Source organism: Crotalus tigris, unplaced genomic scaffold (genome assembly GCF_016545835.1).
Source record: "Crotalus tigris isolate CLP2741 ecotype Arizona unplaced genomic scaffold, ASM1654583v1 scf7180000024437.13266115, whole genome shotgun sequence".
In the NCBI taxonomy this organism is placed as follows: domain Eukaryota; kingdom Metazoa; phylum Chordata; class Lepidosauria; order Squamata; family Viperidae; genus Crotalus; species Crotalus tigris.
Window position 1 is genome coordinate 3,711,610 of NW_024100606.1, and position 12,235 is coordinate 3,723,844.

General features: G+C 44.8%; 1 protein-coding gene across 5 annotated transcripts in view; it reads right to left on the reverse strand.

The window, feature by feature from the left end:
* Positions 1–12,235, reverse strand: part of ITGA2B (integrin subunit alpha 2b) — a 91,601-nt gene that overhangs the window by 2,316 nt on the left and 77,050 nt on the right. For all 5 annotated transcript variants that reach the window (XM_039331298.1, XM_039331297.1, XM_039331296.1 and 2 more), the window contains 2 exons: positions 1,010–1,123; positions 62–160 (listed from right to left, as the gene is read on the reverse strand). In XM_039331298.1, coding sequence (XP_039187232.1) covers positions 62–160; positions 1,010–1,123 — 213 coding nt within the window. The remainder of the gene's footprint in view (positions 1–61; positions 161–1,009; positions 1,124–12,235) is intronic.

Sequence of the window (12,235 nt, forward strand, 5' to 3'; positions counted from 1 at the left end):
AAATGTTGGCATTGATAGAAAACTTCACATTTGCCAATAGTGCTGATAATCCTGGACTTACCAGGGCAGCCCCACTGGGTAGAACCTCTGGTTGAATGTTGTAAGGCATCCCTGTGGCAATAAACTGGGCCTGGGATTGGATAAGAAGGTGCTTTGGAAGCTGTTGTGTAAGAAGGAAATAGCAGGGGGGACTCATTAATATGTGGAGTGGGAGAAGGCAGAAAGAGACTATAAACATTTGCTGCTTTGTGGATCATCTGCTGGCTTGTCACCTGCTCTGAGATCTAACACATCAATTGCAGTAGCCTAATGTGATATAAAACAATAACAATCTTATATGGTAGGTTAAGCTACAAGACAATGACTGACTCAAGATTAGTTACGGAATAACTGGGGAGTTCTGCCTAATTTATTTTCAGTCCTACTTCAGCCCTTTAATCAAAGCAATATATTGCACTTACAATGCTCTGTGTTCATCTACCAGTACATCTTGTCCTATGATTATTATTCTTTCAGCTCCAGAGCTTTCATTATTCAAAGGGCTTCTGTTTATTCATGCAATGCTACTCTTTCTCACTTGCTATCTCTTATGCTTGGATCTGGGTGCCTTTTTTAAAATTTGCTTCAGATCCTTCCTTGGGCCTCTTTTCCTTAAAGACTTGGGCACAGCTCTCTAGTTCCCATGGCCTCTTAACAGGATATATGTAGAACCCAAACCATCCCATTGTTTCTCCATTTACCCCACTGCCTCTTTTTTTTTCTGTTGATCCTTCACTGAATGTTCCATTGTCAGTTCTATGAGACAAGTACCTATCCTCTTGAATACCACAACGTTTCAGCATTCTGACAACACATTGAGTAAACTGTGTTTATAATTTCAATACAACATACCTATAGTCCCTTGGTAAGCTAGTTGGATACCTTTTTTAGCAAGGCTTTGATTTAGCAGAGCAGACCTTTCCAGAAGGTATATAAACTGGCCTATACCTATTAAATTATGATTTCTTACCTCCTGGAAATGTGGCAGCCACAGTACTGAATGAATAGTCACCATAGCTCCATGGTCCCTCTCCAGTGTTCCCACTTGGCAGTGGACGACAGTACACAACTGGCTGCTACAATTCTGAAGACAAAAAGGATTAAATTTTTAAAATCAAGTAAAGTATGATCAAACTGTGTATGTATGTATGTGTGTATGTGTATGTGTGTGTATGTGTATGTATGTGTATGTATGTATGTATCTGTATGTATGTGTGTGTATATATATATATATATATATATATATATATATATATATATATATATAATAAAGAAAGTTAAAAATATGAACCCTGGGGGTATTCATGGTAAAAACATAAAATGAACACCAGGGTAATAAAACTGTAAAAGTTTTTAATTAATTAAAACTATAAAAGTTCAATTAAAAAGCGCCAAGCTTTCGCCGTCACCTGCCGGCATCCTCAGGGCTAGCGCGCCAGAGAATGAGAGAGTCCTTTATAGGCGTGTCAAGGTTTGCGCCCGGCTCCTTGATCTCGTTATCGGGCCTGATTGATTCAATTGCGTACAGTTAACCTGTTCTTCCTTGTTCTTTTTGGTTACGTGTCTATCCTCATCCATCCTTATTTCTCTTAACCTTGGGGTGGATGGATGACAACTCCAGCTGTTTCGGTTGTCTTTATATTCTAACTTCCCCCCAGGTTCAGGTGGTAATACACATTCCACATTCCTTTCACAGCCATATCCTGTCAAGTTGTTCTTTTTAAAGTAACTTCCCCTTCTGATTCCAATACTTTCATTTGTAGTGCACTTGTCATCCGGGTGGTCCTGCGAGCTGTTAAGAGTCAAATACGACATGCGGGTGGCAGTCCAGGGTGCGGATTGTTCAGCCGGGTGAAGGGGCTGTTTCCTAATCATCGCTATACCCAGCTGTCTTGCGCGCGTCCTACTTCAGGTACTCGGTCCTGGGGGGGGGGGGGCGGTAACCGGATCACGCTCCTTCTGGTTGTCATAATGCTCCTCTTCAGCTCTCCCTTTTTCTGCGTTGTTAATGTCCATGTGTAGTCCATGGGAGTCTTCGGGATCGTCGGGCGGGGGGTGCGATGATTCGATCTCTCGCACCTCACCGCTCTCCGATCCTCTCTCCTCCTCTTCGGCAGTGCTCGGGAGTTCGTCATTGGTTGCGTCTTGTAATCTACTCCCCCTGGATCCGGTCATTCTGGCTGCGCGAAAGGGTCCTCTCCTCCTTTCCGGATCGATCACAACGTTTCTTTTAGTACGTAGGCGAGCTGTTACATTTGGCGATTCCCCCGCGCCTCCACCTGCTGTATCTTCCTTCGTCTCGTTCATACTGTCAGGGCTCCAGGTCCCAGTTTCCACCCTCAATAGAATTAGGAATTCCTCAATAGAATTAAGACCCTGAGGGTGGAAGAGGATGAGCTCATGGTCTCCTTTGATGTAGTTTCTCTGTTCACTTCCATCCCGCAAGAACTTGCGGTCACGGTCCTAAGAGACCGGTTAAATCAAGGAGACCATGAGCAGTGCCAGGACTCCCTTCAAACGGAAGATCTTGTAAAATTGATGGGAGTATGCCTTAACACCTATTTCACCTTCCAGGGCACTATATACGAACAAATTAAAGGAACACCAATGGGGTCGCCGATCTCCAGTGTGGTTGGAAAGTGGGACCTGGAGCCCTGACAGTATGAACGAGACGAAGGAAGATACAGCAGGTGGAGGCGCGGGGGAATCGCCAAATGTAACAGCTCGCCTACGTACTAAAAGAAACGTTGTGATCGATCCGGAAAGGAGGAGAGGACCCTTTCGCGCAGCCAGAATGACCGGATCCAGGGGGAGTAGATTACAAGACGCAACCAATGACGAACTCCCGAGCACTGCCGAAGAGGAGGAGAGAGGATCGGAGAGCGGTGAGGTGCGAGAGATCGAATCATCGCACCCCCCGCCCGACGATCCCGAAGACTCCCATGGAATACACATGGACATTAACAACGCAGAAAAAGGGAGAGCTGAAGAGGAGCATTGTGGCAACCAGAAGGAGCGTGATCCGGTTACCGCTCCCCCCCCGGACCGAGTACCCGAAGTAGGATGCGCGCAAGACAGCTGGGTGTAGCGGTGATTAGGAAACAGCCCCTTCATTCGGCTGAACAATCCGCATCCCGGACTGCCACCCGCATGTCGTATTTGACTCCTAACAGCTGGCAGGACCACCCGGATGACAAGTGCACTAAAAATGAAAGTATTGGAATTAGAAGGGGAAGTTACTTTAAAAAGAACAACTTGACAGGATATGGCTGTGAAAGGAATGTGGAATGTGTATTACCACCTGAACCTGGGGGGAAGTTAGAATATAAAGACAACCGAAACAGCTGGAGTTGTCATCCATCCACCCCAAGGTTAAGAGAAATAAGGATGGATGAGGATAGACACGTAACCAAAAAGAACAAGGAAGAACAGGTTAACTGTACGCAATTGAACCAATTAGGCCCGATAACGAGATCAAGGAGCCGGGCGCAAACCTTGACACGCCTATAAAGGACTCTCTCATTCTCTGGCGCGCTAGCCCTGAGAATGCCGGCAGGTGACGGCAAAAGCTTGGCGCTTTTTAATTGAACTTTTATAGTTTTAATTAATTAAAAACTTTTACAGTTTTATTACCCTGGTGTTCATTTTATCTTTTTACCATGAATACCCCTAGGGTTCATATTTTTAACTTTCTTTATCGCGAATATAGCAGAGCAGTTTTGCTCAGAGCCAGAAAATGGGAGAAATCCGCACGGCGAGTCTCAGCTAACTACTGCAAACTAGCATTTCTTCATAGTTGTATTAAGGAGAATTTAACGCCGAATTCATTAAGAAGAAGACCAACGGTGGACTCCTTGGAATGCCGGCAAGCAGTTCGCCAATTCCAACGGCGCACGTTATATGCGCTGGTCAATGACCAACATAGGAGAATACGGAACCTAAAGAGATGGATCCAAGACTATCGGGACTTTTGTAGTACAGAACTGAGTAACCAGCATTTCAGGATGCTGGACCAACGTATTCGGCAAACTATGGCCCGGATGACTCAGCATATGACGGGGACATTCCTGAAAAGACTGAATTCGTTACGTGAGTCCGGTAATAATAACCTACCGGGGGGAATGGTGCACAACCTATCTTCAAGGGTGTTAAGCCAGCCACAACTCTCCATGTTACAACGGGATACAGGATATAACCTCACTGATGCGAACACGCTGGACTTTGTGGCAGCATTAGAGCCCGCCCTACATCGCACTGGGGCAGGGGAAGAAGCTAAGAACGTGGTCAGACAACAGGTTACAAGCCTAGTCATGAGCCATAGACGCTGCCAAACAGTATCGGCAAAGGAAAGGGTGGCCTTAAGTCAACTCAAGAAAGATGACACTATCGTCATCCTTCCAGCCGACAAGGGGAGGGCAACTGTTGTCTTAGATAAAGAGGTGTATGTGAGTAAGGTATTGGATTTACTTCAGGACGGTGCTGCTTACAGAGTGGTTAGTAAAGATCCCTCCACCACGTTGAGAAACCGTACAAACAGGCTTCTTGATGACCTAAAACGTAAGGGGAGGATGGGGGAGGAGGTATTAAGAAAAATACGCCCTGGCGACTCAGCGCTCGCCAGATTTTACGGCTTACCAAAAATACATAAACCTAATGTCCCCCTCCGCCCCATTGTAGCATTCAGGGGTACCCCTATCTCTGAACTTGCCAAGTGGCTGAGCGTACGTATCAGCCACTTGGCAAATAACAGCAATACCACTGTGAGATCGGCAGAGGAATTCCTCAATAGAATTAAGACCCTGAGGGTGGAAGAGGATGAGCTCATGGTCTCCTTTGATGTAGTTTCTCTGTTCACTTCCATCCCGCAAGAACTTGCGGTCACGGTCCTACGAGACCGGTTAAATCAAGGAGACCATGAGCAGTGCCAGGACTCCCTTCAAACGGAAGATCTTGTAAAATTGATGGGAGTATGCCTTAACACCTATTTCACCTTCCAGGGCACTATATACGAACAAATTAAAGGAACACCAATGGGGTCGCCGATCTCCAGTGTGGTTGCAGAGATAGTACTCCAACAGTTGGAACACATAGCGATGGCCCGGTATCAACCAAAATTCTGGGCCCGCTATGTGGATGATACGTTTGCGGTCATCAAGAAGCGACACAAGACTGACTTTATGGGCATTTTGAATTCGGTATACCCAGACATCCAATTCACCATGGAAGAGGAAGATCAGGGCAGTTTGGCATTCCTGGATGTATTAGTGCAGCGCCAGCTGGATGGATGTCTGGTTACCAGGGTATACCGAAAACCAACATGCACGGACAGGATTCTCCACTTTGGGAGTAATCATCCGACGGCCCATAAAGTCAGCTGTGTCAGGACTTTATTTAAACGGGTGGAGACACACTGCAGCACCGTCAGAGCCAAGAAGGAAGAGAGAAACCACCTCTTCCAAATGTGTAGACGTAATGGTTACCCGGTAAAGTTTATCAATCAGTTCAGTAAACTATCTAGACCCCGGGGCAACCTTACATCTCAGGAATCCATACCCCAGGCAACTACACGTATTACCCTCCCCTATATTCATAATGTATCAGAAGCCACAGCGAGGATCCTGGCACCGTATAACATACAGGTGGCCCATAGACCAAACCAAACACTTCGGGCGGCTATAATGCGCCCCAAGGACCCGCTCCCCAGCACTGAAAGATCAGCAGCCGTCTATAGGATTGACTGCATGGACTGCCAGTGCAATTATGTTGGGGAGACTGCTAAACGGATTAAGACCAGGGTCCACGAACACAGGTTAGCAGTGAGAAGGGGAGATTGCTACTCCCAGATATGGGCACACACGGCAGAACTGGGCCATAGGTTCAACTTCAGTGGCGCTAGCATACTGGCGAATGACAACACCAAAGGGGGCCGCCTACTTAGGGAGGCATGGCTCTCGGATAGTAGATCTATTAATAGACATGTTGACCTATGCCCGGCATACGTGGCTTTAAGATCATGGAGTGCCAGTAATCAGTTGCAACACCCCCGACGACTTAATAGTAATCCCAATGATATTAAGGAAGAAGGGCAAACTTTCCAACAGACTTGGTGCAATCCGGAGGAGGAAGGGCAATTGTGGAACACCCCCACTACCCCAGCGATGCTGCCGCAATTCCAGAGGACAAGGGGGAGGGTGGAAACTGGGACCTGGAGCCCTGACAGTATGAACGAGACGAAGGAAGATACAGCAGGTGGAGGCGCGGGGGAATCGCCAAATGTAACAGCTCGCCTACGTACTAAAAGAAACGTCGTGATCGATCCGGAAAGGAGGAGAGGACCCTTTCGCGCAGCCAGAATGACCGGATCCAGGGGGAGTAGATTACAAGACGCAACCAATGACGAACTCCCGAGCACTGCCGAAGAGGAGGAGAGAGGATCGGAGAGCGGTGAGGTGCGAGAGATCGAATCATCGCACCCCCCGCCCGACGATCCCGAAGACTCCCATGGAATACACATGGACATTAACAACGCAGAAAAAGGGAGAGCTGAAGAGGAGCATTATGACAACCAGAAGGAGCGTGATCCGGTTACCGCCCCCCCCGGACCGAGTACCCGAAGTAGGACGTGCGCAAGACAGCTGGGTATAGCGATGATTAGGAAACAGCCCCTTCACCCGGCTGAACAATCTGCACCCCGGACTGCCACCCGCATGTTGTATTTGACTCTTAACAGCTCGCAGGACCACCCGGATGACAAGTGCACTAAAAATGAAAGTATTGGAATCAGAAGGGGAAGTTACTTTAAAAAGAACAACTTGACAGGATATGGCTGTGAAAGGAATGTGGAATGTGTATTACCACCTGAACCTGGGGGGAAGTTAGAATATAAAGACAACCGAAACAGCTGGAGTTGTCATCCATCCACCCCAAGGTTAAGAGAAATAAGGATGGATGAGGATAGACACATAACCAAAAAGAACAAGGAAGAACAGGTTAACTGTACGCAATTGAACCAATTAGGCCCGATAACGAGATCAAGGAGCCGGGCGCAAACCTTGACACGCCTATAAAGGACTCTCTCATTCTCTGGCGCGCTAGCCCTGAGGATGCCGGCAGGTGACGGCGAAAGCTTGGCGCTTTTTAATTGAACTTTTATAGTTTTAATTAATTAAAAACTTTTACAGTTTTATTACCCTGGTGTTCATTTTATCTTTTTACCATATACATACATACATACATACATACATACATACATACATACATACATACATATATATATATATATATATATATATATATGTTTTCTGAGGTTTTTGCGGGTGTTTGTATGTAGGTCTTTGGTTGTTCGGGTTTTCTCCCGCGTAAAATTGGAAGTGTCTTGGCGACGTTTCGACGAAGTCCCATTCGTCATCTTCAGGCTGGTGTTTTCAGCTTCGTGCTTCGAGCAGCAATGTGTGGTCTTAGCTGTTTCTTCCTTTTAACTGCCAGTGGGGGTATGAACTGATTGGGTGGGAGCTTGGCTGTGTTCTGATTGGGTGGAGGTGTGTTCTGATTGGTTAGGGGCTTGGCTGTGCTCTGATTGGCTGGGGGGTTGGCTGTGCTCTGATTGGCTGGGGGGTTGGCTGTGCTCTGATTGGCTGGGGGGGTTGGCTGTGCTCTGATTGGCTGGGGGGTTGGCTGTGCTCTGATTGGCTGGGGAGTTGGCTGTGCTCTGATTGGCTGGGGGAGTGTTCTGTTTGGGTGGGGGCTTTGTTGTGCTCAGGTTAGTCTGAGTTGCAGGGGGTTTTAAAATGGTGGGCTGCCTTGCTATTTTTTGGCTTCGCGTTCATGGTCGTGCCTCATCTTCATGGAGGGTGTCAGTTTGCTTCATGTATGGATTGGAGGGGTTTAATTGAATTAGAAAATCAAGGAGTATATGAAATCCCATGCACTGCTTGTCCGAACACATACATCGGACAAACCAACAGAAGAATAAGTGCACGCATTGAAGAACATAAGAACTCAGTCAAAAAAGAGGAACAAACATCTTCCCTGGTCCAACACCTTAAAGCCACAGGACACGAAATTGACTTTAAAAATACCAGAACCATTGCCAAAAGTGAACATTTTAATAACAGAATAATCAGAGAAGCCATCGAGATAGAAAAACGCCACACAGCATGAACAAGCGAGATGATACCTCCCGCCTACCAGCCATTTGGAAACCTGCCCTTATTGACAAACGACTCCCTAACACAAAAAATGATACCAGTCCCACACTCACAAAAACCACATAGGATGTCACCACCACACATCCACGCAAAAAACAAACCCAAAGCCACACCGATGATGAGGCACGACCACAAACCAGAAGCCAGACCACAGCTGCATCATTAGCCACTTTAAACCCCTCCAATCCATACATGAAGCAAACTGACACCCTGCATGAAGATGAGGCATAACCACGAACGCGAAGCCAAAAAATAGCAAGGCAGCCCACCATTTTAAACCCCCCTGCAACTCAGACTAACCTGAGCACAACAAAGCCCCCACCCAAACAGAACATCCTCCAGCCAATCAGAGCACAGCCAACCCCCCAGCCAATCAGAGCACAGCCAACCCCCCAGCCAATCAGAGCACAGCCAAGCCCCTAATCAATCAGAACACACCTCCACCCAATCAGAACACAGCCAAGCTCCCACCCAATCAGTTCATACCCCCACTGGCAGTTAAAAGGAAGAAACAGCTAAGACCACACATTGCTCCTCGAAGCACGAAGCTGAAAACACCAGCCTGAAGATGACAAATGGGACTTCGTTGAAACGTCGCCAAGACACTTCCAATTTTACGCGGGAGAAAACCTGAACAACCAAAGACCTACCTACCTACCTACCTATCTACCTACATACATACATACATACATATATATTCTTTGAGAAATATGAGAATAAGAACCAACCCAAGGACGAGAAGTGTGTCCCGACCTGGGGAATCACGGGACGCCCTCCTGACTTACGAACACAGGAAGTGGGGGAGGTGGGTGGTAACACACGCGTAAGTAAAAGATGCAACGATAAACTAATTGATTCTGCAGACGAGGCAAAGTTTTACCGGCCGGGACCTGTCATGAGATCCAGGAGCCGTGTGCAGACGCGATTACATTTATAAGCAAATTCTCCCAGCATCCTGTTTATACCCTGACGATGATGGCAGCTTTTAAGCCATCGAAAGCTTGGTTTTATTTATTAAACTTCACTGTTTATATTTCCTGGGTTCACCTTGTTGTTTTTAAATATGTACATACCCAGGAATCATTCCTCTATTTTTAGTATCCCAGAATGCAGTTTATATTCTTAAGTGTACTATCCAAGCTGAGTGCTGTAGAGTATGACAGAATTCTGGCTGTGTCAGCGTGTCTCTGCTGGCAGATGTTTATCATCATCTATGATTTTCAAAAAAATCCAGATATTCTCATCTTGTAAATTTCCCTTTCATTTTTGCTGCTTTTTCCATCTTTTTCTTTTCACAAAAGAATCCCTTGCAATGGCTTTTTGTCAACAGTAATAGAAAGTATAAACTGGAAACATTCTTATTTATATAAGTGAAGTGGGATTACAGCAGAATAGAACTCTTTAACTTGTGATAGGAAGGAGAGGCTGCAAAAAAAAAAAAAAGTCTTCCATGTTCCCCACAGGAGGGTCATTCCGTTAACTTATATTGCTGCACTGGCAGAAGAGGCAGTATGACAATGAGGGAGGGAGGGAGGAATCATGGAAAGACATCAGCCACTGAAGCTGAGCTGAACTGAGCTGAGGCAAGCAACAGCCCTTCCAGACCCGAACAGCTACTATTGTGGACCAAAAATCATTTCAAGGGACTTTTTTTTTTTGGTGAAAGTGCAGTCACACTAACAATCACAATAATGTCATCGGTGCCGTAATTGGCTCTTGCAACCCTGCATCACAGTGGTGGGGAAAAAAAGCAAGCGCATCTACAAGATAAGTTAAAATGACCGTGTGTGTGTGTGTGTGTGTGTGTGTGTGTGTGTCCATGTAATTGAAGTATCTTCTCTTTCTGACATGCATCACACAATTCTATCCCACTTTTTGCACTAGATCAGGGGTAGGCAACCTTGGCTCTTTTATAACTTATGGACTTCAACTCCCAGAATTCCTGAGCCAGCATGGCTCAACTTGGAAACCTCTTCCTTTCCCCTCAGCATGGCTAGCTCAGGAATTCTGGGAGTTGAAGTCCACAAGTCATAAAAGAGCCAAGGTTCCCCACCCCCACCCCCACCCCCACCCCCCCGCACTAGCTCATGAATGAATAGAAATCAAAGATCCCTTCACACACTCCCTACCTACAGTACTCCCTATAGTGGTGAGGAAAAATGTAAAAGAAAGAAAGCAATGTATTAAAAAGCTTCAACAGCCTTTCACAGGCTATTGGAGCATGTGACTGCAAACTTGCAATTCAAATCTCTGAATAGCACAACAGCTGGGGAAGACAATTATAAATCAGGAAACTCAGGACACAAAAGATGCTTCTAAAGCAGGAAAACTGGGACATTGGAAACTCCATGAACTAGACTTTAAATCTTTACTGGAAGACACGAGAGAAAAAGATTATTGCAGACGATGAATCCACTTTATGTTATGTTCTAGCATAGAAGAGAAGATGTTATGAGGGAAATAATTGCAGTATTAAACTGAACATTCCCGTTGGGAGCAGAAGTGTGACTGAACATCTATGTGCAGTAATGTTTTGTATTTCACTGATAACAATTTCTTTCTTAGAGAAAATTATAGGCAGAGGGAGCAGATGTGGATTAGACCTGGGTTAGCTTTTGCATTCACAGAACCTGCCAGTATGTTTAAGTAAATTGAGAAGGGCTGGAAAGCCTCTTGATTTCCAAATCTTGACATTTTAAAAACCAACAGTTCCCACCTTAATATTTCAAATTGAAATAGTATGAAGATATGCTAAATATTTATGGAATTGTAATATATAGAATATTTATGTCATTTACTTTCAGATCAACACTGCAAGATAGGTAACTCTCAAGTTTACAGATTGGGTCAGTATCTCATTTATGATCTCATAAATCTCATTTATGAAGAGCAAAGAAATGGGACTCAGATCCAGGGTCTATTGCTTTGGATTACCCTATAAAATTTAAACCACAAAAAGGCAATCTCTAAGCATTTCCTGCAAAGACTCATCACCTCAATAGGTTCCTTGAATGTTGAAAGGCTGACATCACGCCTCTCATGCCAATGCCATGAGGGAATAGTCAGGTTGCTGGAAGCAATTGTAGGCTCCTGGACTTTTAGCTATGATGACACTCAATTATGATTTCCTTCTTTCTCCTTGCTTCCTTACTGCATGTCTGCTTTTATGATGAAGAAAATATTAAGGGCTTCCTCAATGGATAGACAATAATGTGTTTATTATTAAGGCACAATGCTCTTCCATGCTGAATTTGAAAATATAATAGAAAAATAACTAGCTAGGGAACTATGTTTACCGTATTAATGATTTGTTCAACATACTGAATCCACAATAGCCTAAGCCACAACCTATTGTATACCACAGTGATTGGGCTGACACAACATAGTCAATCAAAATCCAACATGCCTCATTATGCTTAGTTCAGGGTAAAAAATGATACCATAATGGATAATTTTGATACAAATTTTAGTCAGCTGATTTGGATAATCAGAAGTCCTGCCTTCTGATACCTTATTTTTCCTGAGTAGCTTTAATACCGTATGTAAAACATATTTAAAAATCTAGCCAAAGTTAGAACAAATCAAGCTGAGGATATAGTTTGATCATCACAGCCCTTGAATTTTCCCTTTTTTAAATTCTCTGATTCAAATTCTGATTGCATACATGTATGCAATCATTTGGAACTTTTGAAGCCAGAATTTGCAGACTGCCAAGGGAAGAGCCATTTGTAGATTCTGAATGTTGGTAATTTCTCCAGAACCTTTCCATTTCTTCCAATCTTCCAATTCCTGATAGCAAGCAGGTTATGCCATTGGTCAATCCCATTAAATTAAACACACTCTAACTAATCCACTCTACTCTTGATGGGCTCTTGATGACAGGTGTCTTTCCATTATCAACTTTTTGAATCCTTAACCTGAATGTGCCATGGATTAATTCATGAATGCAAATGAGATATTCTAGCATTGTGTAATAAGTCTATTTTCTA